Below are 27720 nucleotides of genomic sequence, written 5' to 3'. Positions count from 1 at the left end.
TATTTTTTTTTTTTTTCTTAAGAGTTAAGCTAATATTTTTGTTGAAGCCAGTGGCTTAGTGGCAGCGCTTGGCACTTCCACATTGAAGACACCCGAGCTCGATTCCCAGGTTGGACAAGATCGATCCAGCCTTTTATCCCTTCAGTGGGTCAATAAAATGAGTGCCAAGCATGCTTGAGAACTAAATACTGGAGATTAAACTGAAAAACCAACGTAAATAAAGCACAAACTTGAAGAAAATACAGCATCCTCTTCAACAGTGCAAAAAGCTCACAAACACAACCGGAACATGTCTTTGTACCCCAGAGCCCTCGGTCAAGAAAACTAAGATGAGTACAGTGGACCAGCCACATGATGAAATGTAGATTTATCATTAAAAGTTTTTAAAAAATTATATATACAGTCGGACCCGGATTTAACAAACCTCTATTTTATGAATTTCGTGATTTAACAAATTTTCTTTATCCTCAACTAAAATGAAGGCAAAACCCCCTATTTACCGACCAATAAACCCGAAATTAACGAATTATTTTAATAGCAAAAAAAAAAATTTTTTTTTGTTAATTTGAGTTAGTAAATATTGGATTGTTTGCCAAATGTTATATTCAAATTGTCCGAAATAGAAAAAAGACTTTTCTTGGATTCAGAAATTTTTGACAAGCAAGAGGACAACCAACGAATATTGATTTTGATGCAAAAAGCGATAATGAAACTCCAATTAAAACTTACTTTTCAAATGCTTTACATGGCCTGGAAACTGTAATAACATATCTCATGCAGCAGGCTACAAATGACACCGTATTTCCCTTCTCTCCATGAAGTCTATTTTGATTCAAGTATGAAAGAAATTTTCAAACATGAATTACTCAGTTGGATTAAAGTGAAAAACCAACGTAAATAAAGCACAAATTTTGAAGAAAATACAGCTTATAGCTATTTTAAGGCTACAATGGAGCCTCTTCAACATTGCAAAAAGCTCACCAACACAACTGAATGTGTCGATGTTCTCTCGCGACTTTCGGTTGTGTTGATGAGCTTTTTGCATTGATGAAGAGGCTCCATTGTAGCCTTGAAATAGCTATATGCTATATTTTCTTCAAAATTTGTGCTTTATATACGTTGGTTTTTCACTTTAATCATATTGCAGCACAAAGCTTATATGATAATTTTTCATTTAATTATTCAGTAGTTTAAAATTTCAAATTAACTAGTACATAGTAAGTCGAGAAATACTGAATAAAAAATGTACACTTTATAATTATTGATACTTTTGCTCCATTGCTTATTAGGGGTTTTAGATAAGGTAAATGAAGTTTTTTTGTAATTTTTTTTTCTCACCTTGATTTTACGTATAACCCCAATGTAACGTATAAAAGTTTCGGTCTTGATGAATTCGTTGAATCGTGGTCCGACAGTAATTTATGTACAGTATTTATTATTTTGTAATCCCAATTATCTAATATTTTATCACTTTTTCGATTCGCTTTTAAAATGATTTATTACTAGTAAAAGATATTCCAGTATTTGTAACTGCAGCTAAAACATGCTATATCTTCTACCTTTACGTTGTAGTGACTTCTCACTATAGCGCCTGATTCTATTTGGATGACTTTAGTGCTAAATGAACATTAGTCTTCAAAAAAAAAAAAAAAATTTAAGGTTTAATAACAAAATAACAACATTAATTAAAAAGCAAAAATAACAATTTAATATCACAAACTTTCATAACTTGTTACTTGTTAAAAAAACACTTGAAAAATATAAACATTTGTTTTGAAAAATTGATTTTAAGTTCAATAACAAAATAACTAAATAAATTCAAAAAGAAAAACACTTTCATAGACAATTTTGTATCACAAATTTTCACAACTCTTAATTTCAACCAATCTCACTAATGCTGCAATTTTCCGTCAAGTATGTTGCACTCAATATCCAAACACATCAGAAGACTTATCATCCCAGAACATCATAAGCCTGAATCTTATAGTTCCCGATAATAGTCTAAAGCATTCACTTGAGTCTTGCAAAGCAAGTTGTGCATAGTGGGATTCACGAGACGTATCACCAAATCGAAATTTTTCCAGTTTTGGCTTGATTTTCATTTCTCCAAAAGGTCCTTTAACCAGCATGTAGCGCAGAAAAATGTCCCTGTTCAGAAAAAAAAAATCAAGAATTAAATGCCATATTAGTGTCAAATTCTAATAAACAAACAAGGCTACCATTAGACCCATGAGGCGCAGCCTAGCCGCCCCCTAACTGCATGGGTCTTTAAAATATACAGACCAAGTAGGAAATTGTACCCCAAAATGTGTCTTTAAGTTCTTTTTACAGAGTTTAAAATCAAGTTTTGATATTTAACCAGGCCCGATATTGGCACAAACAGGGAGATTATACGTGGCCCATCAGCTTCAATGTTGGGGTCCCTCCAGCTGCAAGGATCCCCAAAATATACAGACTATATGCAATATTGTTCCAAAATATGACTTTAAATTATTTGCTATGGAGTTTAAAATAAAGATTTGATATTTAAACAGGTCCATCATTTGAGCAATTATAGCAGTCTAGGGGGCCTTTGAGCAGCCTGGGTTTTAGAAACATAATACAATTAAGCATTTTTGCATATTTTTATGCTTTTTAAAAATGTACTGAATTCATACCCTATGCCTCCCCCCCCCCCACACACACACATCAGAAAACTTTGAATCGATGGACCAGTATATAACTTAACATTTATAAGTATATGATTTTTCACATCAAGACAGCCATCTTTGCTATTTAGTACTTTGCTTAAGAAGTTGATATCAGTCACTGCAAATTTACACCCAAACCTTAACATACCCTAACCTGCAGCATATGCAATAACAAAAAAGCCATAACAAAGCCTATTAAATACCTATTAAAAACAATGTATGAGGCAATGAGAAGCAAAGGAATGTAAGTGGACATTTTCAAGTTCATGCAAGTCAAGAGTAAAACGCATTTAAAGATAAAATCCTAGGTAGGCTTTCATTGAAAAGTTCTTCAAAACAATGCTGTATAACAGCATCTACCAGGGCTACAAGTATAATCCCTTGACCTAAAACAGAGAGGTTCACCTACCATCTGTACGGGTTATTTAAATTTTTTTAATTTTGCCACTTATATTCCTTTGCTTCTCACTCTCTCAAAAAGTTCGTTAAATTAATAAAGTTACAAATTTTAAACAGCTAAAATTTTAAAAAAGAAAACACTATGATAATATTAAGTAAAAATAATTATCACAATTGCACTGAAACAATTTTTTTTTTTTTTTTTTGTATTGAATGGAATACATGGTAGAGGGGAATCGGTGTTCATTGGACTGGTCACGATATTTTTAATACAATTAACAATTTTTATTTTAAATGACCAAAGAATTGTGCCTTAGCTGTGCAAATCTTATAATGAAATCACATGGCACAGCTCATGGCCACACCTGATTCGCTTACGCTTTATGAGCCTAGGCAGTTTATGACTTTTTTGTGTTAAACCGATGCAACTAGTAGCCTAAGATGATCTGCTCTTGAAATTTTTGAAAAATATGAAACTTCATATGCCGCCCATTTTGACCACAAGAGGAGCTGAACAAAATCCTGTATATCCACCAATCAATGGCAACATTTCAAAGTTTGTTTATTTTTGATTGGACACTTAGAACTTAAGAATGAAAACGAAGGATGTCATGACCTGTAAGTGTAAGCGAATGAAGTGTGGCCATTCACAGTTGTATTGAAAAATACTTATTTCAGAAAGTGTTATCTTGACAGTGCTGAGTAATTTTCAGAAGTCTGAAAAGTCATTTCAGAAGTCTTTTTTAAATGGTTTTCATGAAGAACAGAGCAACAAACTGAATTAATCTCCTAAAGTAAGTTCTTTTAGTTCACAATTATTTGTAGTTTCCTTATTTTTTGTCGACAATCTATTCTTAATTTAAAAAACAAAAATCAAAAACTCTTCATGTACCAGTTAATACTCTGCTGTAGCACAATGTGGCACATGTGTTCAACCTTGGCCATCTTTGGGTTCGATAGAAAATTACTTAAAATGAAATCGCAGTTAATAATTAAAATAGGATGCATGGTACCTGTCCACAGATTCTTTTAATAAGAGTTGATAGCTTAATGTTCTTTCACAAGACTGAGTAGGGTCTGCATCGTTCTCATTCACACGGGCCCTCACCTCCCATTCTAAGCCAAAAGTACAAAATCTGAATGTCTCATAACGGATATAATAATCATCAGTATGGTAAGGTCCTAAAAGCTGCAGATCTAAATAAAACAAAAACAGAACATTAAATACTTATAAATTAGGGCTGGGCAATGTAGGAATTTCTACATCATTATGCATTGCCAACCTTACATCACGATGTAGCGATGCATCACGATGTAAGGTTATTTTTTTTTAAACTAAACTTGCTTCTGTAAGTTTTACAAATATATACAGTGGCGCCGACTCAATGGGGCCTGAGGGGGCCCGAGCCCCCTCAAAAATATTTTTGAGGGGGCAGAGCCCCCCCCCCCCCAATAAATCAAGAAAATTATTAGTCATTTTATGCTTTCTAAACTCATAAATTTATCTTTTATTTTCCTTGTTTGAAGATAGTTTACCTTGCAAAATACATTCAGTAATGAGTTAAAACAAATAATTATTATGGTAGTAAGCAGGTTAACTGAAAACGAGTGGTGTGAATAATGATGGTGTTACGGTGCTGCAAGCACACTAAGAATTTGTCCCAGTGCGCGAATTTACGGGTCAAGTCTGTTGCTAGTGGGCAGCGCTGCGGCGCGCTCATCTATGCTGATCTGGAAAAAATATATGAGACTTTGATTTTGTATATTAAATGGGAGGTGTGATAGTTTTGAATGCTTTTGGGAATTGTATTTAAAAGGAGAACCTTCACAAAATGATGATCCTTTCGCTTCTTCGAAATCGACGTATACCAAAGAAGTATGAAAATAACAAAGCCAGCTCACTGCACACTTTCAAAATCCCGAAGTACTACAAGGCAATACATTGAGGTTTGTGAAATGGTACAATCTTGCATTATTGGGCGGTTTACATCAACTGGACTCACATAGGTCATTGCAGTTGAACAAGAGTGCTTGCTTTTATTAAACAAAAGTGAAACAAATTTTGAAAAATCAAGTGAGCTTTTCAAAAACGACCTAGACATTGAGAACCTGCGTTTACACTTGAATATGTCAGCCGATATCACTTATGAAAAAACAACTGGTCTTAAAAAACATGCGTAAATTAAATTACCTTTTTACAAAAATACTGTGTGTGTTTGTATTTATTGTTTCTTTTTTTCTAAGCCAAAAAATATGTGTCAGGCTTGTCGAGTTTTCGGGGTTCTAATGCTGATTAAACGACTTTAAAATGCTTTTAAAAAATTTTGAAGCTCACTATTTTTGATCTCAAATTTTGAAAATCCCCCCCCCCCCTTCACAATATTTTTTTTTAAGTCGACATCTCTAGGAGTGCCCTTCCATGCAAGTCAAGTGCCCTACCTTTTTCAATGCCTCGCTACGGCACTGCACGGCTCCCCGTAGAAAAGAACAAAAAACTGTCTCTTTCTAAGACAAGTGACATGATCTAGTTGAACCAGAAAATTTATATACCATTTTTTAGATTGTTTTACGGTAAAAACGCCATGTCACATTTGTCTGTTTAAATTAAACACCAGAAAATATGTAAATTGGCATTTTCAAGATACAAAAATCTGACCTTTATTTGGGGGGGGGGGAACCTCCGTGGGATTGCATAACCACCTAAACCCCCGGTGATGTCTAGCCCCCTCAATAATTTTTGCAAGTCGGCGCCTCTGAATATATACAAGGTATAAAAATTATGTATCATGCCAAATAGAATAAACAGATTTCAGTACCAAAAAGAAATTCATTATATTATTAAGCAGCAGTGCTAAAAGCACAAGTTAGTGAAAAATATGGAAGACAAGTTTTGAGATTACAATGAACCTGTTTTTTCAAAGCAAAAAGATGTAAGTAAATGGATGCAAGTCATGCATTCCAGGCTCACATATTCTTGCGTTAAAAATAGGTATTTGTAATCAGTAGCGGGAGTAGGGGGGGGGCACTGGTGACACTCAAAGAGAATTTCATAGTTTATAAAAAATATAAATACTTTAATTCTCAAAATTTTCACCAATATATCTTAAATTACATTGAATCAAACAAATGTAACAAAAATAGAGTGCCCAATATTACAGGGGGAGGGGAAAGTTATATGTATCATCTAAGACAAATTTTGCATAAAATGGATTTGCAGTTTATATTTGTCTTCCAAACTTTTGCTTTGCCACAAAAATTGAACTGAGTTGTTTCTGAAAATCATATAAATTTCATATTTACATAAAACATTTACAAAGTTTGTCTTTTCTTGTGGGGCAGTGACACTACGAGTTATCGACCCGTGTGACATCTGTGCTTGGAACTCCACTTCTCGTAACATCAAAATACATGTTGCATTTTTGTTGCTATTTTGCGCTTTAAATTTTGCTTTTTTTCTGGCAAGTGACTATACGATAAACTTACTAGTTCGTCAACATATCTTTCGTCTACAATTAAAAACGCATCTGCAATTCTTAGAAGAAATGAAGGTCTAACTCTTCGCACCTTCATCGTTAAACCAGATTAGGTTGACACACTGCTAACATTAGCGTGAAAATGTTAGAGTTTTAAACGGCAGAAACCCTGGACTGGTGACTATACATTGGAGCAGTATTGATGCATCAGTTTAGAGAAAAATTCTAAACCAGTTTAACGATGTAGGGTGCACACTGGTTTTGGGCGATGCATCGATGAATCACACAAGCCCTATTATAAATGTTAAACAACTTACAAGAAATGGAAGTAATGAAAAATTAACCCAAACAATAAAAATACAGTTCAATTATGTTACAAGGAACCGCAAGAGATCACAAAAATTTGTTTGTTGCATGGGAACTTTGCTGTAATGGAATTTAAGCAATGTAATAGCAGTCAAAACAGGACTAAACATTTATACGTTGAAATGGATATTTCATTGTATTGGTATTCTCTATAGGGTCATTCCCTGTCAAGTGTCCTAGATTCAGACAAGTTCCCCACTTGACCATCTCCAATTTTCATGAAATTTTTACTGGATGTACATATAAGATTAACATGAAACTATGCCAAATTATGTCTCCATAAGTCATATGGTTCTGCCAATATTCAAAGTTTAGTAAAGGTCTCTTTTTTTGCGTCTCAACTGAAATGACAAAATCATCAAGTTTGTGCGTTCATTACTTGTGACCTTAGGTGGTTACAATATTAATATTTGGTGATCCTGATCAACTTTTGGGGTAAAAGAATCTAGTAGTGTAGCAAAAGTTCTATGTATGGTAGAGATTTTTCACAATTTGTTAACAAAGTAGGCCTAAATTCATTTTTAAATTCCAACCATACATCGCCGGCTTGTATCTGCTAGGGGAACAGTTTTCTTGATCTAATTTTTTCCTCGTTTGTAGCATGTTGTTATGTTTGAAAGGTTGGCAAGAGGCATCTGGATAGCTCAAATAGTTCAAGATATAAACTATTCAAGACTAGCAAAAATACCCGGCATTGCTTGGGTCAGTAATAATTATGAGAAAAAATCGTTACTTGCTTTTGTTTTAAATTTAAAACACATCTTTTTGACGTGATTAAAAATCGAGCTTCTTCCTTACCCATAAAAGTAAAATAGCAATAAGTATAAAGAACAAAATAGTATTGATTTAGAAACGAAAGTACTATATTTAAGCATATACAAATTTCCAAAACATGAAATTATTCTTCTCAGGTTTAAAAAGATTAATCTGTTGATACTTTTTTTTTTTTTAACATGGAGTCTAAAACCTTCTCTGTATTGCTATTGAAGTTGCTCGTAATCCCCTTATACTTGCTTTAGTTATTTTGGGAAATTTCAATCATTGTGGGCTCTTGGTGCGATTTTACCGAATTTGCGGGAATCGTTTTGGGATACCTTCGATAATGCTCCCTTCTTCTTTCCTTACCTTGTAAAACGATATGATATTAATTTTCGTTACAAAGATATTATCGCCAGGTGCTGAGATACTTTTGGTCACCATAAAATAATGCTAAAGAGTTTCATCCGAAATGTTTCCAAAATAAGTAGTAAAATTTGGCGATTGTTTAAAATTGTGCAAAAAGGAAAATTAATGAAAGTTTTTGTGCTGATAATGGATTTGCCTAATTTAGTTGCTGGATTATTTAACACAGTAAAAAAAGTTTTTTAAAGATTCTTTGATTGGCGATATTTTGTTTACATGGTGAAAGCTGAGAAACATTATGACGTAGTCTTCGGCTTCAAAAACAGCGACGTTGAAAAAAACTACCAAATGCATCAGCTACGGAAATCTGCAAGAATTTTGGCGATCTGCTGGTTGATTGGATAATGAGTAAGTGTTCAATCCGCATAAATAATAATAAAAACCATTAATTACATTAAAGTTCCGTTTAAATGGAAAATGATCAGCCAAATCATATATTATTTGCCAATCTTGTGCAAAAATCTTACTTCAAGATTTGACTTGAGAAAAGCCTTGAACAGTCATGAAAAGCAAAGATAGTCAACAATACAACAATTGTCGCTATCAACAGGGAGTTGAGATGATACACTAAATACTGTATTGAGTTTAGGAAAGCCTTCGAACATGGAACTGAAAAGCTCATAACTCGTTTTTTATTCTACTTTGAAATTTCGAATAGGTGCCATCTTCAGCAGAAAAATCAGAGCTTTCGATGGACATATAATGTAAATATGTGCAAGCATTTTTTCATCCCTATATTAGAGATTTATACGAAAATTGTATTTTATTGCTCCCCTAAGGGGGTTTTGCCCCCCATAACGGGACGAAAACTACCCTATGTGTTATTCTGTTGCATAAGCTATATTAGTGTAAAGTTTCATCAAAATCCGTTCAGTAGTTTTTGCGTGAAAGAGTAACAAACATTCATCCATACATCCATACAGACAAACTTTTGCATATATAATAGTAGTAAGATTAAAATCAGGCTAAAAAAAAATTTCGTCAAATTTGTCCCGTTGTTTGAGCGTGAAATTTCCTTTCATTTGATACAACACATGATGTTTCCGATTTTGAAAAATTTCCATTACTTTTCAAAATGGCGACCAAAAAACACATTTCTCCTCTTTACTTTAAATACATTATTTTATTTTATTTTTCAGTAAGAAATTTCCTTTCATTTGATATCACACACGAATTTTAAAAAAAATTCATGGTTTTTCAAGATGGCGGCTAAAAAAAAAACGCATTTTTCACTACAATATAGATGTACGTTTTTAGCACCTTCACTTCACTTTAAGTATCCCATATTTGATTCCTTTTCGGCATGGAATTTCCTTTCATTTGATACCAAACATGATTCTTTTTATTTAAATTTTTTTTTTCGTGAATTTTCAAGATGGTGGCCAAAAAACTCAATTGTCCCAACAGTACGAATTTATATTTTTAGTATGTTAATTAGGAGTGCGCTACCTACCATTTACCACAAGAATCATTTCCATTGCAATTTGTTTGACCCCAAGGTGTTTTTTTGGCCTATTTCTACTGCACTATTAGTTTACTTCAATGAAAGTTAAAAACATTAAAACTATGTAAGATTTTTATGACGTGAACTTCTTCGGAAAGGACACATTGGAGGGCAGGGTGTTTAATTGGTGAAAAAGGGGTTGTGACATGAAAAAGGTTGGGAACCACTGGTCTATGTGCAGTCTTTCCACTTTCATTCATTTCAAATTTGAGGAAAGTTTCATTGTTTTTTTCTTTTTTTATTCTTAATTTTTTTTTTTTTGAATGATTAAACAACATAATTTAATGTTTTTTTAACTATGTATAGTCTACCTAAATCCATATGTAATTACATTATTGCTGAAATCTTTGTTATATGCTCAGTTTAAAAAAAAAAAAAAAATTGGTTATTAAACAATGTCTTTGTTTTTCTTCCTTTTTTTTTCTTTTTGTCTCTTTTTATTTATTTATTTATTTATTTTGGCTGTTGTTCTTTCTCTTTCATCATACAGCAGTCAAAAAAGGAGAAGCATAACTACACCCTCTACAGATTGTACGTAGCACAATCCAAAAGTTCGGGAACAAGCTGTATAAAACTTTGCCCAGAATAGTTCACATTACCGAAGCACATCCACCTTCAAAGGGTCACCTTGAGCGACTATACACTGTAAAAACGATTCAGAAACATTCCTGGAAAATAATAGGCAGCTGATGTGCCCAATTTTTGCCAGTAACATATCTTGAAAAAATCAGGGACGTTAAAATGCAGTAACCTTCCCATTTACACCCAGTTGTATCTCTGGAAGTTTAGAGAAAATGTAAGTAGACATAATATAATAACTTGGCACCTTCCTGATTCATCAAAAAAGTTGCAAAAGCAGTATTGAAAACATGGAGTATTGCAATCATGGCCAAAGCTACGATGTTATTGCAAGCAAGTATGAGGAATTTTACGTACCTGCAATTCTTGCAAAGCTACGCAGTCCATAGACTTATTTGCTCTCATTGAAAGCTTAATCAGTCTGGACAGGACGTTATCAGACCACTTTATAAATACGCTCAGTTAATCTTTAAACTGGGAGCTAAAAATATTTTTTGCAACAGTGAGAAGTCTGCATTCAGGGGACTTGTAGTGATTCAGGAAACTTTTTGACAATGATACTTGATTTTTCCAGGTCGGAATTCTTTTACAGTGTGTATTTTTGCCAATGATCATATAACTTTTGGAAACATTCCTGGAAGCCATTTTTCGCAACCTCCTGTGATGCAGCTTTATCTTTATTTGACGAAAGAAAGCGGCCACTGTGCAAATGTGTTTTGGCTGGGAATAGGCAAAAGTCACACGGAGCTAAGTCGGACAAAACGTTATGTTATTTGTTTGTCATATCAGAGTACTGACTAATCGAAAAACGTGCATCCTCAACATGGAAGTTGCCTTCTTCCTCACGATGATGTTAAAGCAGCAGTGCAAGAAGCCTTACAGGAGGTTGCGAAAACTGGCTTCCAGGAGTGCTTCTAAAAGCTATACGAACGTTGGCAGAAGTGCATATAGTCTCTCAAGGTGACTATTTTGTAGATAGATGTGCTTCGGTAATGTGAACTATTCAGAGTAAGGTTTTATACAGCTTGTCCAGGAACTTTTAGATCATATTATGAACGTACGAGTTTTCAACTTACTATTTCATAACATTTTGGAGTGACACAAGTTTACGGGCATGAAGACATCACAAGAGAACTTGCGATAATTCACTGAGGAGGTGTTCAAAATGGATATTTCGGTCATCTCTATATTTTTAGGTACATATGCATCTACAGATGTGCCGAAAAACGTTGTGAGCTTTAAATTGGGTGATCATAAAACAGAAATTTAGGTCAAAATCTGATTTTTAAATTTTTTTTTTTTTTGTGATTGCAATTCCCTATTCGTAGAAAGTAAAGTAAAATGAATAAATGATTCTTCAAATCCCTGAAAATCTTAGCAATTGATTTCCGTTTTATTTATTTATTTATTTTTGGTATCTGTCACTGGTCATTTGGAGAAAAACAATCGGCCATCTTTGAACCATCGGTCCATCGGCCAAAACATGCCATCGGTCGAGCCCTATCTTTTATGAACCCTTGTTTCATTTTTGAGATACACCTGATTAAATAAGAAAATAGTTCAAAAACATGTGCATCATTCCATGTGAAATCAATGAAAAACATTAACCTCACAAATTCAAGTCATGCAATTCAAATAAAATTTACGGTTTCTACCCCCCTGTACCTGGATTTATATAACATCTGTTAACTTATTTCAACTGATACACACAAAGAGGCAGGAAGATCGACAGGGAAGACAGGAGAGTCGACCGAATTTGTGATAACTCCCCAGATACGTAACTGACACCAAGCCACATTTTAACTGTCCAACTATAAGTGCTGATCTTATGAGAATAGGAGTTGTGCCTTCATCCATAGAACTTTATGCCAAAAACATGGATGAAATTTCACAAACTGTCATCAAGACTCACAGCTTTCTCTAATACAGCTTTCATCGACACAATAAAAAAAACTAATGCTCATTTAAACTTTGGGCTCATGGAAAAAGCATCCTCCCCACAAAACAAATAAATTTTATTAAAAACATAATTGAGGTTTAAAATGGAAAAATACAAAAAAAAAAAAAAAACTATCAAGAGCACATTGGCTTAAAATTTATACAACTCCTGACAAAAAAAAAGGAACTCACAACAATAATGTAATAATCAAAATCAACTTTTTAAAAAGCACATACTGAAAGAGTGCAAGTTTCCAAAATAAACTTAAACCATTAAACATGAAAATTTATTTTTAAAAACCAAGTCTTAAATAACTCAATTCCTTCAAGCTACTAAACTTGACACTGAATCTTCCCCTCAAAAAAGGGGAGTTATTTCAAAACAACTGGATTTTCATAGCATACAAATAAAATAGGAGGAACTGCAAGAAAAACAGAGCACTTTGAAGCTTCGATATAAACAATTCAGAACTATTTGAGGACTATAGAGGGGTCATTCTCAGAAAAACCAGGAAGTTTTAATTTTTTTTTAATATAAAAAATAAAAGTTTAGAAAATAATTCAAGTGAATAAAACAGTTTAATACAACTGATGGAATATATTGAAGTTGCCAAATGTGAAAAAATATTTTATTTAATGTTTAAATTTTGGCCACAGAATGTGATTAATCACATACATGGACTGTAACCACTTATCTTTTTTTTTTTGGTTCCATATTTTAAATTTCATTCACCAATCAAGAAATTGGCTATTTAAACTATATTTTTGATCAAGTACACATTTAGTACACACTTCTCAAAAATTTAAAGTTAAACTTAATTTTCATATCTATTTAATTGCAAGTTTAATGCTTGTAACCAGAGATATATAGTCACATCTGTGGGCAGAGAAGAAAGCATCAATAAATTCTTCCAGGTTGCAGCACTAAACTATTGGTTGAAGGATCAACTCTCAAGAAACCATTTTGTTTAGTGGGACAGAAACAGAAGCTTGCTTTGAAATTTCTGTGACTTTGAAGTATTTTTTCCTTGATTTATAAAAACTAAAGATCAACTCATCACATCTGTGGCTCATACAGATTTAAAATAACCAAGTAAGATAATAAATTAATTCAATGAATTGATAATATTAAATGTAAAATATTTGTTTTTCAATTTTCAAGTCAAAACATCAAAAGCAGATGTTCTTAAATGTAGAAAATTGTTGCTTTTATCACATCCGTGGACATTACATCGGTGGACACAGTTTGTGCCATGGAAGTGGCACTAAAAATGTAGTTTAGAAAACTTAAAGTATTTGCTTGCTTGATCTGAACCACTATAATAGCATTATTATTTTAGGTTAGATCTAACATAACCTTAAGTATTTAACCTATTAGGAGCAATTTTATTTTTTTTAAATCAGCAGCAAAATTCCTGCTTTTTCTGAGAATGACCCAGAGATGCCAACTTTTGCGGTGATGCAATGCTATAACTTAGCCGAAAGTTTTGGGGTGACAGATAACCCTACTACAAATGAGTGAGAAAAGAAAGAAATAAAGAAGGAAACCTCAATGCTACTAGCTCTTATTACTAGAATAGAACATTTTTCATTAAGCATACTTGCCAACTTTTGAAGAAAAAAAAACAGGGGAACTGATGTGATATACCCCACCCTTGGTGACTTTTTCCTGATGGCGCCAAGAAAGCGTCGCCAAGAAAACGATGTATGACGACATATGTCATACATCGTTCTTAGCGATGCTTTTTTAGCGCCAACAGGAAAAAATCAGATAAAAAAATATGATCAAAGCACTTCAGAACACAATATATATAAAAACAACATAAAACCACAACAAAAAACATCACGAATATACGCTTCAAAAATACCAGAAACTAGAAAGTTTTGGACACAAAGAACAATTACTAGAAAGTATTTAAAATGCTTAAATTGACAAATTACTATAACAGCTCACCAATGAAATATGTACCAATAGAAATAAAAGCTAATTTCCATCATGCATCTCATCAAACAAAAACTTTTCTCATACTCTGCTAAAAAAGAGCAAAGCGATTCAAATTGCGATGTTTGAAGCGGAAAACATCCCCAAAATCAATAACTATTTCAGCCAAAAAAGCGCTTAGTTACTCAAATTTCGATGTATGAAAAGTAGAAATGTCTCAACAAAACATCCTAAACATAAATAGTACAAAAATACCATATATTTATTTGCTATCCAGACATGTTTTCAAAATACCTATTATATATTACATAAAATAACACCTTTATATTTTTATAAAATGCTGGAGTCAACTTATTTTCAGAAATTCAGTACCTAAAGTTAGCACGTTAATAGAATGTCTAAATAATTCGTGGCATCGATAAGAATTAACTTTTAGAACAAAATAACCGTACTATTTTTGTAAAATTAATTTACAAACAGTAAAAATAAAGTTAAAAACTACAAGAACCCCTCAAGGATTTGTAAAAACAAAGAATTTCGGAAGTGAGAGGTTTTTTCTTAATTCTAAAATGAAGAACTTACCTTTTTATGGTATAAATCTTCACACTCAGTCTAAAACAATACATCATATGACAATGGCACGTTACAGATACAAACCACGTTGGAGTTAACTTTTAGTTAACGTTCAAGTTTGAAGAAACTGGCATTTTCTAATGTTTTTACTTCAAAACATAACTACTGAATTTAAGCTAACACAAAATAAGCTTTCCTGTAAGGTATATTGCACGAAACAAAACGTATCTAAACAACCCAAGTAAACAAGTTTGAACAGATCTAACTAGCTTGCCTTCGGGTTACCAAACACAGGTCTATTTCGCCAGGGATGCCATGCTTAAAAAATTATCACCTCATTGGCGAGAAAAATATTTCAATTTTGTACAAAAAAATCGGATGTCGCCAAATGGGGGGGGGGGGGGGGGGTATATCACATCCAGGGGCGGCAAATAGGGGGGTCAAGAGGGGGCTGTCGCACCCCCAAATTTTTTGAGCAGAATGATAGAAAATGGGTGAATTCAATTTATGTAAGTCGGAAATCAATGTTCATTAAAGATAATCTCGCTGGTTCTCAGCAACTATTTGATGAAACTCGACACATTATCAGACTAGAAAAAAATGTTTTTCGTTATTTGGATGATGACTTAGAAATTCATGAAGTATTTTCGGCTTTTTCAGAACATAGAAAACTGATAGAGAACCATGGTTAATTTTAACTGAAGAAGACATTGCCTCATATAGGTTAAATATTTCACACTTGTGTGCCCAGTGTAACGATGGTATGTCCAATATGAGAGGATTGTGAAAAGTGGTGTGGCAACATGGTTTTCACAAGAAAATTCCTTGATACCTTACATTCACTTTTACGTTCATTTTTTAAGTGTATATTTATTTAATGAGTGTTCATCGCTTTCTCCTGCTAGAAACACGTTTCAGTTGCTCAATACATTATAATGCTTTCATAGAAACTTTTGAAAAATGCATGTGATTATTGAATAAAAAAGGACATATCAACCAAATACCTTTTATGGGGCTCTATGATTATGCAATCACGGAGTGACACAAGATAATCTTCAAGTGCTAAAACGATCAAAATATTTCTCTATAACTTCAGAGCAGTGATTTGACGACTGGAAGAATTATTGCAAAACGATTCTTTAAATGGTGAAAAAGCTCATGCCCTTTAGCATGTATGACTTCGTTTGAACTTTTATCTAATTTGTTTGCATCGGGAAAAGGTTTTTGAAAAATGCTTTACTCTATCAAAATCTATATTTTCAATCCGCGACTCGACTATTCAAACCACAGTTCAATCTACAATTGAAACTGAAAATAGATTTTTTACAGATATATATTTCAATCAATCGTGAAATTTTTCAAAAAAAAAAATTCTTCCTCCGAGCCAATTTCAACACATTGACTGTGTCGTCGACAGCCTGTATATGGACTCCCTGCGCTAAGCTAATAATTTGAAACAATTTGAAGTAAAACAGTTTTATTGGACTTCTGCATGAATAATACAGCATACAAAACAAATTCTATATTTTTTTTTCTAGAAATTTTCCACATTGTGATATTTTTTGAAGCAAGGGACAACACATAAGGTATCTCGTTTAATCAGAGACTGCAGTTTCGTCCTTGTTATGAACTCATCAGTCTGGAATAGTGAATAACAGAGCTGGAGGCAGATGATATCTCATTGAAGCTGAGAGCGCCGACATGACTAGATTATTCAATGATGAAAAGTTTAAGCCCCTCACAGATTTTGAAGTAGCCTGGGTGATTTTAAAGAGCAAGATATAAAAAGTGTTTTCATACATAGCTTTGTGTTACTTCAATTATTTTTTAACTATTACAATCAGCTCAGCTAGTAGAGAAAGATTTTTTGTATGTCTCAGGAGGTTAGAGAAATATTTTCGAAGCACAAAGGGGGAAAAAAATCTTTTCCATTTAGCTGAAGTAGGAAAACAGCACGACATTGGGCACTGAAAGATTAGTAACACGATTCCCTGCTCTTCCGAATTCCAAAAATCATGCATTATAACTTTTCCAAAAAGTATAAAAACCTTAGTAGCGAGATGTTTTGTATGATAACTTTTTAGTCAATGAATCAAAATTTTGATTGTTACTAAACACTAATTTTATTCATACTAAACCGAGTTTATGACAACTTCTTGTTAGCTAATGTGGGTTTGGTTTCGCTTTGGGGTTATACATATTTAAGAAACTCGACCCCCCTGAATGAAATGGTGAAATGCCGCCCCTGATCACATCTGTACCAAAACAGGAGATTCCACTAGAGGTATATAGATGATTCACCAGTGACATATTTCACAACAAAATTATTAAATTATGCTTTTAAATAACATAAATACTTAAAGAGAAATGGGGATTTTTTGCAGATCTAAGCTAATTGGTAGCAGCAAGAAAAAAAATATACTGCAAAGGAAAAACCAAATAATGAGTGAATTTGCTTAAAGGTTCATACAGTCTGTACCAAAAATGTCACTACAAAAATTTAATTACTAATATCCAAAAAAAAAAATCAATTTTTTATGAAAATAAAATATAAAATGAGTAGGTATGGGATAGCACATGTCAAAATAACTTTAAACTTTCAAAATAATTGAAACATTTTAAAGATGCAAAGGGATTGAAATCTGCTGCAATTTTTGGCAAAGAACATGTTTTGTTGAACATGCAATATGGAAAGCTTCCAAAAATAATTTTTTACGAAATGAGTTATTAATCGGATTTTTTTTCCCCTGACCTTGGAGGATGACAAGAAAAGGGCATCATATATTGAGAAGAAACTGAAACTTTTTATGATTGATTGAAAAAACTGCAAAAACGGGAAATCGGGAGGTGGAAGCAAAAAACGGGAGTCTCCCGTTAAAAACAGTAGGGTTGGCAAGTATGCATTAAGTATTTCTAGTTAAAAAATACATTACAGCACTCCAAGGGCTGAATTTGGTCCTTTCCTCCTGATAATCGAGTCGGACTGATGTTTAAAATCTAGTGGCCCTGTGTAGGGAAGCATTTTGACAATCTTTCAATGATATGAAAACATTTTATTATGTGCAAAAATTAAAAGCTGAACATTTTTTTTAATTTAGTATTTTGATAAAGAATGAGAAATTACCAAAAATTTAATAACTAAAATAAAGTTGGCAAACAAATAAACTATGTAAGTTTCTGAGATTATTCTAAAATAGTGGCAAATGTGTTGAGACAGACTCATATTCCATTTTGTTTCTCATAATTTTGTAAAAACAGTTTAACACTCTATGCATTAAAATTTTTTCATTACCATTATATGACACCCTTTCTGCTGTCAAGAGATCCAATAGCTGATACAAATCTTCAGATCTATTTTGAAGAAATTCAGCTGGAATAGAACCCTTTATCTCAGAACCCTGTTTTTCAGGTTGAGCACAGCGCTTTTCATGTTCTATCTTCTTTTTATAAGGGCCTGTCCATGGACAACCTATTCTGTTGTATAAGCAGACAGATGGCCTAGAATTAAAATAATAATAATAATTTAAAAAAAAATTAATCAACAAACTGATCATAAAATGTATTAAAACTGCAAATTATAATCTAAAATTGCATAATTATTTTAACTAAATAAGCAGATAACTAATAAACAGAGCAGGTTTACAAAATTCATATGCTGATTTATAGATATTATTATTCAGAAGGTTTTTTCTTTTTTTCTCCATGAAACTGTAATTTAGCAAACATTTTTAATCCAAAATAAAACTATTCAGTGGTGTAGTCAAGAGGGAATACATGGAGACTGAGTCCTCTTATTTTGGTACTTTTACACTAGCGTCCCCTCACTTTTATACATATATTTCTCCACTAAATCAACCATTTCTATTAAACAACTATGTTTTGAAATGACCAAAATGTTATGGAGCAGAATTTTCCCCCTTAATTTAATCGCAACTTTCCCTCCATTAAGTAACCACGAAAAAAGTACTTCCTTTCAAAATGACTCTTTTCTTTCTAAAAAAAAATCCAATGTCAAGCAGTAAGTTACTGCCTTTTAGCCAGGGTTAGGCATCCTAATATTGTAGTCTCAGGAACAACCAAAAGTTACAGGAGGCTTGCTTCCTTGCTAAAATTACTTATAAAAAAGATGAATTTTCAGAAATCAGGATTTAAAAGCACACATAACTGTCTGGAAGTGCTTAAATAGTTTAAAAAAATGTTTAAAAAAAAATAATACAGTCAACTCTCAATTACTCGAAGTCCCAAGGAACCGGCTTAAACGTTCAAGTTATTGGTATTTTGAGTTATAGGAAGTTTCCACAACAGTCTCAAGAGTAAGGATCTGGATGAAAACTTCTAGATAAAGGAATATTTGAGTTATAAGCTTCAAGCTATCGACATTTGACTGTAATAAGTAAATAAGAAGATTTAAACAAATGAATTCCAAATATGGGTAGATATGTTAAAACAATTAAAAACAAACAATTACTTGTTTTAAAATACTTTATTTGGGCCTTGCTGACATGACTTATAAACAAAATGAATTTGAAAAATCAGAATTAAAAAAACCAACATAACTGTCTGCTTAAATGGGTAAGATAAAAATGTTAAAATAAAAATAATAAATAAATAAGAAGATTTAAACGTATGAATTCAAAATATGGGTAGAAATATTAAAGCAGTTAAAAACAAACAACAATTACTCATTCATTATTTCGGGAGTGCATTCCAGCAAGCAGTGGCCCTACTGATTTTTTTTCAGGGAGGGCCCAAAAATTATAGATCTGGGCCTGGTTAGAGCCCAGAATTTAGGGCTCGACCGATGGCATTTTTTGGCCGATGGGCCGATGCCGATTGTTCAAAGATGGCCGATGGCCGATGGCCGATTGTTTTCCTCCAAATGGCCGATTGCCGATGGCCGATGCCGTTGGCCGATGGCAAAAAAAGAAAAAAATCAAACAGAAATAAATTAATAAGATTATCAGGGATTTAAAGGATCGTTTATTCATTTCACTTTACTTCCTTTCTACAAATAAGGAATGGTATAATCGCAAAAAAAAAAAAAAAAAAAAATTCTTTTTCGAAACATAAATGCTAAAATATTTGTTCTATTAACTTTCAAATGATTCCTTTAAGCAAATTTTTCATTTGTCTTTAAAATTAATCATATGCTTTGTAATTTTATTTCGTGCATAAGTTGTAAATATTCATGAAATTAGTCAAAATTCGACCTTTTGGCCTTTTTTGATATGGGTAATTTTTTTATGCTCCCAGTTTTACCTTTTTTGCCAATAGTGTACTTTGTACAGATTTTTACTGGGAATGTGTTTATAGCTTATTATATTAACAGTCCAGAATTCACCGTGAATTCCACCCCTTCCTTATAATCGGAGAGCTAGTGGCACATTTTGAGAAGGTACTTTAGGCAAGTTAAAAATAAGAAAATTGTTACTGGGAATGCGTTTATAGCTTATTATATTAACAGCCCAGAATTCACCGTGAATTCCACCCCTTCCTTATAATCGGAGAGCTGGTGGCACATTTTGAGAAGGTACTTTAGGCAAGTTAAAAATAAGAAAATTGTTACTGAATAACAATATAATAAGAAAATTGTCATAATAGGAATATTTTTGTACTTATTTAAAATTTATGAATAGAAAAGTTTGCATTTTTCATAAAAGCTATAATAGTGAAATACATTTTGCTGAAAAAAGAAATAGCCATGAAAAGAGCGAGGTTCTTAAAACGCAGCTACAGTAAAAAAAAATTAAATATTTACACCAAGTTAATAACCGAAATAAATATACTACTTGATCTGATGTTTGCTAACATAATATTGAACAATTTGATTGTTTAATCTTTTATGAAACTTTACCAGCAAATACAAATTAAAGTTTTAAATTTAGCAATAATTTTCTGAAATTTAAAAAAAAAATGCATAATAGAAAATCCTTGAAACTTTTCTATAAAAAACGAAAATAACTTATTCATTGATTTTATATAAATAGATAAAAATCGTTACTTACAACAGAAAAAAAAAAACGATCGCTATTAATGATGCAAAAAATAAGGCGCATTGCGAAATATACGTGAAACAAGTATGAGAAATACGCAAAATGACATTTCTTGACCAAAATAAATAATCGCAATAAATATTTAAGAAATGCTTGAAACGACGAGGGAGGGTTTGGGAGGGGGGGTCACCCTCTGATTTTGGAGTAACTCACACTTCGGCCCCAACTTCGGCCTCATTTTTTTAGTACAGAACCGCTACCACCAACGCCTCGGAAGAGTTTCTGAATCTACTTCAGCACTTCTGAAGAAAAAATTCAAAAGTCCCTTTGATTTTCTAATTATGTCACCATTCAAAACGTCTTTAATCAATTTCTTACATTAATGCTCTAAATTCTTTCTAAAAAATAGATAAAGTTTGGGAAAAAAATCTAATTTTATGAATGGTGTTAATTTAAAGAACTCAGAAGTACAACTAGAGTTTAATTTCAGAAATTGAGGTAGTGGGAGGAGGGGCAGGCAAGTAGTCTCGGGAATTCAAAAAATAGTCGTAAAAAATCGAGTTCAAAATAATCATAAAAATGGAGCAGAAAAAATCTTTTTAAACTTGCACCTGAGTTTGTTTTGACGTGCAGTGGCGGATTTAAAATATAGCAAATGTTGCAATTGCACGAGAGGTCCCATACCTATAGGGACACTGTAGGAGTAACAAAAATGCTTATGATAAATGTTTTACAACTTTTGTGATTGAGAAATGGGGCCCCAAAATGTATTTCGACGGGCCCCAAATTTGTAACTCCGCCGAAGCGATAGAGAAAAGAATGCATTACTGTGATTCATATTACAAATATTGGAAATCTAAAAATTACCGTCGGTTCAATGGAATCTAACAAAATGACACAAAAACCAAATCGCGATCTCATATTTGTTTCCATGGTTTCCAATGCGGCAATGTATCACCAAATGATCGTTAGTCTGAGACACTATATTAGTTTTACATTGAAATAAGTAATTAGTAGCTACAAAAAATGAGTAAACCGGCTTTTCAGAACACCCGATCGAAAACAAAAAGGGAAGTGCACAACTGGAACGTACGCACACCCCACATGCGAAAACTTAACCTTTTACAGCTTATCATCTTTGAGTTATGACTTATGAGAGATACAGTCGAACCCGCTTAATGGAATATCGTATAATAGAATACCCCGCTTAATGTAATAAACTTACAATGTATTACACCGTTGAGATGTGTTATTTTTATCCCGGATAATGGAATATACCGCTTATTAGAATAATTTTTCCTGGCAAATTGCCTATTCTATTAAGCGGACTCGACTGTACGTACATCCAACTTCAAGAAACAACACAATAATTAACTTGTTTGGTACCTGAATGTAGTATTAAAAACTCTTTCAGGGGTAACTAAAATAGAAATTCATACTGAAATTTAAGTAAACAATTTTAAACTCCCAAAAACTCCCAAAAATCAAAATCTCCCTTTACTTTGTATTAAAAAGTAAAATAGCAAAGGTCCTTTAAAAAAAAAAAAAACATCGGCCTATTCCATCGGCTTTTTGATGTATTTTAGGGCCGATGGGCCGATGTTTCCTGCAAGTTAGCATCGGCCGCCGATGCCGATGCCGATGGCTAAATTGTTGAACCATCGGCGCCGATGCATCGGTCGAGTCCTACTAGAATTTAGAAGTAAAATAAGAAGAAAGGTTTTGTTTTAAAATAGTCGAAAAAAGGTGAGGCAGGGTATTGCACTTTCAGTGGCAGCTTTCTATTAGAAGTCATACAGACATGGTATCAACAGCACTTCTGTATTCAAGGATTAGTCAACAATAACATTAAAATTGAAGCAACCACATGTGAAGTTTGAGGACTATAGATGGTTTTATGACATTACGTGTTCTTTGGTTTTGCCCAAAAAAATCCCTGGGCCCAGATACATGCCACCACAGATGGCGTCAGGCATCATTTCTCACATGCGACTTTCAGCAAAATCTCTTAAGTCCTTTATCTATAGAACAGTACAATATATTTTGTTGCGGTTTGTTTTGTTTGAAAGGTTATTTTTTTCGGTTTAAAAATGTACGTAACATATTGAAATGCGTTTAAATTTTCTTTCCAGTCTTTTGAAAAAAAAAATTTTAATCGTTTTTAAGAAATTTTACTGTTGATTAGTACCACTGAGCACTACATTCTTTGAAAAGGGAATGTAGTTCCACTTTTTCACTCAACAGATTTTAGAGGCATTTGAAACAACGGAGGTTTTTCAGGAACTCTAAATGTAAAGGTAGACTTGAAAATTCAAAATTTAATTTAGCAACAAGTGGCTAGAAAACACTTTAAACTCAGCGAAATTTTCAGTTTGCTACACAACTTTAGCCAGGATTTTGATCTTTAGTGAAAACAAGGTGGCACTAAACGAAACAAATCTTTTAATACCACACTGAAAGGTGAAAGTTACGACCCAGCAAATTGGATGGAGACCGAGTTCTTGTTTTCATGTAAAATAAAATTCCTGGATGAAGCGGCAACTAAAAATGAAAAGGGTACTAAAACTAAATTAAAAGATAATGACTAAATAAAATACAACTAAATATATGACTAAATAAAAGACTGTGGAAAGAAAACTTAAACACATATTTCAAAATATTGCATATTTTTTTAAACAAAAAAAAAAACTCTTTTAAATAAAACAAATGGCAACAAAATATGTTGTACCATTCTAGAGATAAAAAACTTAAAATATTTTGCCGAAAGTCACAAGAGAGAAATGATGCCTGAGACACCAGTTTTGGTGGCATGTATCTTAGTCCAGGATTTTTTTTGGGGGGGGGGGAGGGGGGGGGCAAAACCAAAAAATACACTTAACTTACTTTTTTTAATTAATTTTAACATATGTTGAATTCAAAATAATCGGTGACCATTAAGGCAATCACCTGGTTGAATCGAGATGGATTCTACTGCATAAACTTCCACATTAAAATATTTACACATTTTGCTTTATTGAATCAAAACTGTTAAAAACAAACATGGTACAAATGTGTGGCATATTCACTGCATTTTTAATACAAAACTTTATTTGAGAAGAAATATCTCTGAAAAATCAAACCTTTCAAGACAAAACTGTTCTTGGTGAACCTGGTGCAAGCAACGGGCATACTTTGCATGGCAGTTGGCACATCTTGCAGGTAATTCCGAAGCAGCTTTCTCAACCACGAGGTTCCGAACACAAAGATCTCGACTAATCAAAGTTCGACAACTGGGGCATATAGCTGCTCCAAGTCTTAACTGAGCATCAGCAAGCAAGTGATTAAAACATTCAGAACACATTAAATGTCCATTTCTGCACTAAAATATATAAAGAGTTTTATTAGAATACATAGTTAAATTGATCATTTGAAAATCATGTTTGTGTTACTTAACTGCCCTACATTTGCATAACACTAAAAAAAAAATTCAATTACGAAGCCCAACTGAGGCAGTGAGAAGCAAAGGGATGTAAGTGGACATTTTAAGTTTTGAGCAAAACATGTTTAAAGCTCAAAACCTGGGTAGGTTTTCATTGAATTTTTTTTCTAAATCTTACTATATAGCAATACCCCAAGAGTTACTACAGTGAAACCTTTGTAAGTTGACCACTTGCCATGCACTACATTAATGGTAAATTTATAGAGGTTGATTAGGAATAATTATGTATCTAAAACAGCAGTCAACTTAGACAGGAGGTCAACTTTACAAGTTTTTCTGTAGTACCATTCTCTTGCCCCATAACAGAGAAGAGGTTATCTTAACATTTGCACTAGTTATCTCAAAATTTTTAATATTACATCCCTTTGCTTCTCATTGCCACAACTGTAAAACCTGTTGTAAGCAGTAAGATTGAGGCAGCAGTTGTCGAGGTAGTAAATACTAAATCGGTCACTTCACAGTATTTTGGACAATTATGTACAGTCCATTACATGACACTTTTTGCTAACTATTTAATTTGCTAAACTATCATATAAGCATTGTGCTACAATAGAATTAAAGTGAAAAACCAACATAAATAAAGCAAACTCTGAAGAAAATACAGCATACATTGCTGAATTTTCTTCAGAATTTGTGCATTTAGATGAAGTACAAAAAAAAGTATTGTTAGTGAAATAAATGTAAGAGTCTTTTTTAATTTAATCATCATTTTTTTTTAAACTCTTAAATATCATGAACACAGATGCTTTGCTATAATTATGAGTCAACTTTTTTAAATTAATACCTTTGATAAGTTTTTAACCCACCAAAATATGCAAAGTCACTCTTTGTTGGTCATACAGGTGACGCAAAAGAAACAAATGTTTCCTCCACGGTCAAATTGAGGACTAGAAGAAAAATATCTCATATCATAAATTAACTTGATACATATAACTCTAACCAGACTTTCATCTTCAAACATTCAGCAGAAAGGGGTATGACAGTAGGTACAACACCTGTTGGCCAGGGCCCGAAATTTTCTAAACAAGGAGTGAAACATATGAACAGATGTAAGGGTAAACAATATGGAGGGGGCCCCCAGAAAAGTCATTTGTGATGAGCCACAAAATTTCTGTGCACGCCCCTGCACCTTTATCTATTCGATATAATTTCATAATTTTGTCCATAAGCTTTTTTTTTTTTTTTTGGCATTGAAAAGGGTGTTTGATACAACCCTGAATAATTTTGTTTTAATTTGTGTGCAGTAACATTTATTACTTTCTCTTACTTTTTAGTTCAAAGGTATTTATTTGATTCTTAAAAGTAATGGTTTAATTTACTAATATTAATTCACTTGATTCACACTTCATTTTGGTGCAAATTAATTTTTCTATGGACAGATAAACTATGTTGTTCGAAGGAAAGGTTCAAACCTGATAAATAGCATCTTTTGGCAAATCCAAACACACAGCGCAGCACAAAATTTCATTTAGGCGTTCTTCTAGGTTATCACTATCAAAACTCAGTTTGACTTTTTTTGGCTTCGGTTCAGTGTCGCCAGAACATGATCCATCATTTTCTTCAGAACCAGTAGCAGGCTCTGTAGATTCTGCTTCAGCCATATAAATATATTTTTTTTTTTTTTTGAATCAAGTAATTCACATTTCATGAAGCGATATTAATATTTATTTATGCATGAACAAATAAGAAATGTTACAAAGTAACTAGACTGAAGGGTGAGTCAGCCTTTTGTTTCTAATTCTGTTTTTATTTGCAAAAAAGTATCTGAGACGTTTGCTTTCCTTTATCCGAGATGCTATTGGAAATCGGTCAATGCAGGAACGATCCTGACAGATAAACGGGAGGCAACCCTATATTTTGGCGCTAAATGATATCATTCTAAGAGGCCTAGTCTCTACCCAATACGTAAAAATTTAACGCATGCAACGCCCACCCGTGACGTCACTTTTACGTACGCAACAAAATTCGCTAGTCTCTGCCCTTTCTTACCGGACGCAAAAGGCAGCTGCCAAAACGCGAACGTACGGTAAATTAACGCCATGATTTTTCTGGCGTAAACCTTTCGTACGTACGTTTAAGAGTCAAAACAAAGATGGCTGCTGTATTCGCCGCGCAATGAGTTTTATGAAACTTGCTGAACTATTGGAACTTATCGGAAGAAAAGTATTGACGAATCATCACACGCGTTGGATATTTTTGATGCAAGGTTTGTCAAACTTTATAAATAGATCAAAAGTTAAGTGATTAACGCCACAGAAGTGAAACATTGCTTTCCCTCCTGTATATAGGGTTACCAGCTAATTTGCGAGTACATTCTTCGTCACTGTTCTACAAACACAACATCATTTTTAATTCTTAGCGTTCATTTATATTTATTGATAAGAGTGAAGTAAAAGATCTTGCACCATGGCCCTACGAAATTTGCTGTTGATTTTGTTTGTACAGATTAATTATTTTCCGACAGGTAAGTGGGTCATTCCATTTTAAACCAAGCAATAAAATAAACAAAATTCTCAAGCTGATCGTTTCAGATTTTCAAGAAACTTTGCGAAATCCTACTACTCTCTGACACCTCAAATGTATATAAACTTTAAAAAAAAATCTATCTTACACAATTGATCAGTAACTAAAGTCTGAGTTTGTTAAACACTATTTTCCCGGCAGTGTTTTGAAATGTTATACCTAACTCAAGTTCTATGGGAGCTTCAGAGTTGCATAATAGCTCATTTTAAAGAAAACTGCATATGCCTTACTTTGATGTGTAACAACACAAATATTTCAGATAAAAATATGTTTTCACAATTTTAAAATTTGACATTTGTCTCAAAAATTCAGGGTTTTTTTTTTGTAATGTATTATAATGAATGCATCCCAAATGTTCAGAGTGGGCTCAGAACAGTTGCAACAAATATTGTAGGATAATTTTTACAAAAAATTGGCTTAAAAAAATCCTGACTAGTGTTATGCCGGATGTCCGAGGGAAGATAAAGATGTGTATCCTTATCTGTTTTTTCCAGATCTTAAACAAATCTTTTATATTCTTAAATTTCAACGCATATTTGAATTCTAAATATAGATAGGCATGAAACACTCTTAAATTCTATGTAAGTTAAGTGTTTTCATTTTGTTAAATAAGGTATCATTTCAGAAATTGAAAAAGTTAATTTTTAAACCCCGACTCTATTAGGAAAGAGATAATAAGTTTGACATGTATATTTGTGTGTGTTTGTGGAATCGTAGCTCCCAAACAGATGAAACGATTTTGTTCATTCTTTTTACGCTCAAAAAGTGACTTGACCTTTGTGTTCTTAGCTTGGTCTCATCTTTGTAACACTAATTACCCAGGGGTGTCCACCTCTTCCCCAAATACAACAGAGAAAAATACCCTTGAAAACAACCTTCCTAAAATTTTCAATTCCGTAGTCTGACCTTCCCTTGGTGGACACCTATGAATTAATGAAGATATTAATTAAAAACCAACATAGTGTTTTTCGCAGTTTGAACAGTGAGATCTTATATATGTGCGTTTAAATATTGGGACTAGTTGAAAGAATGAAATTTTCTCCATTGAATATTTGTTAGGAATTTCCAAGTAGGAGTTAT

The 27720-nt window shown here is 32.9% G+C and overlaps 1 protein-coding gene across 1 annotated transcript; it reads right to left on the bottom strand.

The window, feature by feature from the left end:
• Positions 1-1707: 1707 nt before the first annotated feature.
• LOC129225908 (zinc finger TRAF-type-containing protein 1 homolog) lies at positions 1708-25911 on the bottom strand. Its single transcript, XM_054860441.1, has 5 exons — positions 25530-25911; positions 23759-23997; positions 17939-18144; positions 4103-4286; positions 1708-2148 (listed from the first exon to the last, which is right to left on the bottom strand). The coding sequence occupies exons 1-5, from the start codon at positions 25716-25718 to the stop codon at positions 1926-1928; spliced, it is 1041 nt and encodes a 346-aa protein (XP_054716416.1). The 5' UTR covers positions 25719-25911; the 3' UTR covers positions 1708-1925.
• Between the last annotated feature and the right edge of the window lie 1809 nt (positions 25912-27720).

This window comes from Uloborus diversus, chromosome 7, assembly GCF_026930045.1.
Source record: "Uloborus diversus isolate 005 chromosome 7, Udiv.v.3.1, whole genome shotgun sequence".
NCBI lineage: Eukaryota > Metazoa > Arthropoda > Arachnida > Araneae > Uloboridae > Uloborus > Uloborus diversus.
Note: the sequence above shows the minus strand (reverse complement) of the source record. Positions and strands in the feature narration are given on the sequence as shown.

Excerpts from the sequence above, each read along its gene's own strand:
- LOC129225908 (XM_054860441.1), bottom strand. The coding sequence starts at position 25,718 with ATGGCTGAAGCAGAATCTACAGAGCCTGCTACTGGTTCTGAAGAAAAT. Across the intron at positions 18,145-23,758 it reads GAACAGTTTTGTCTTGAAAG|GCCATCTGTCTGCTTATACA; the intron begins GTTTGATTTTTC and ends TTTTAATTCTAG. Across the intron at positions 2,149-4,102 it reads TTAAAAGAATCTGTGGACAG|GGACATTTTTCTGCGCTACA; the intron begins GTACCATGCATC and ends TTTTCTGAACAG.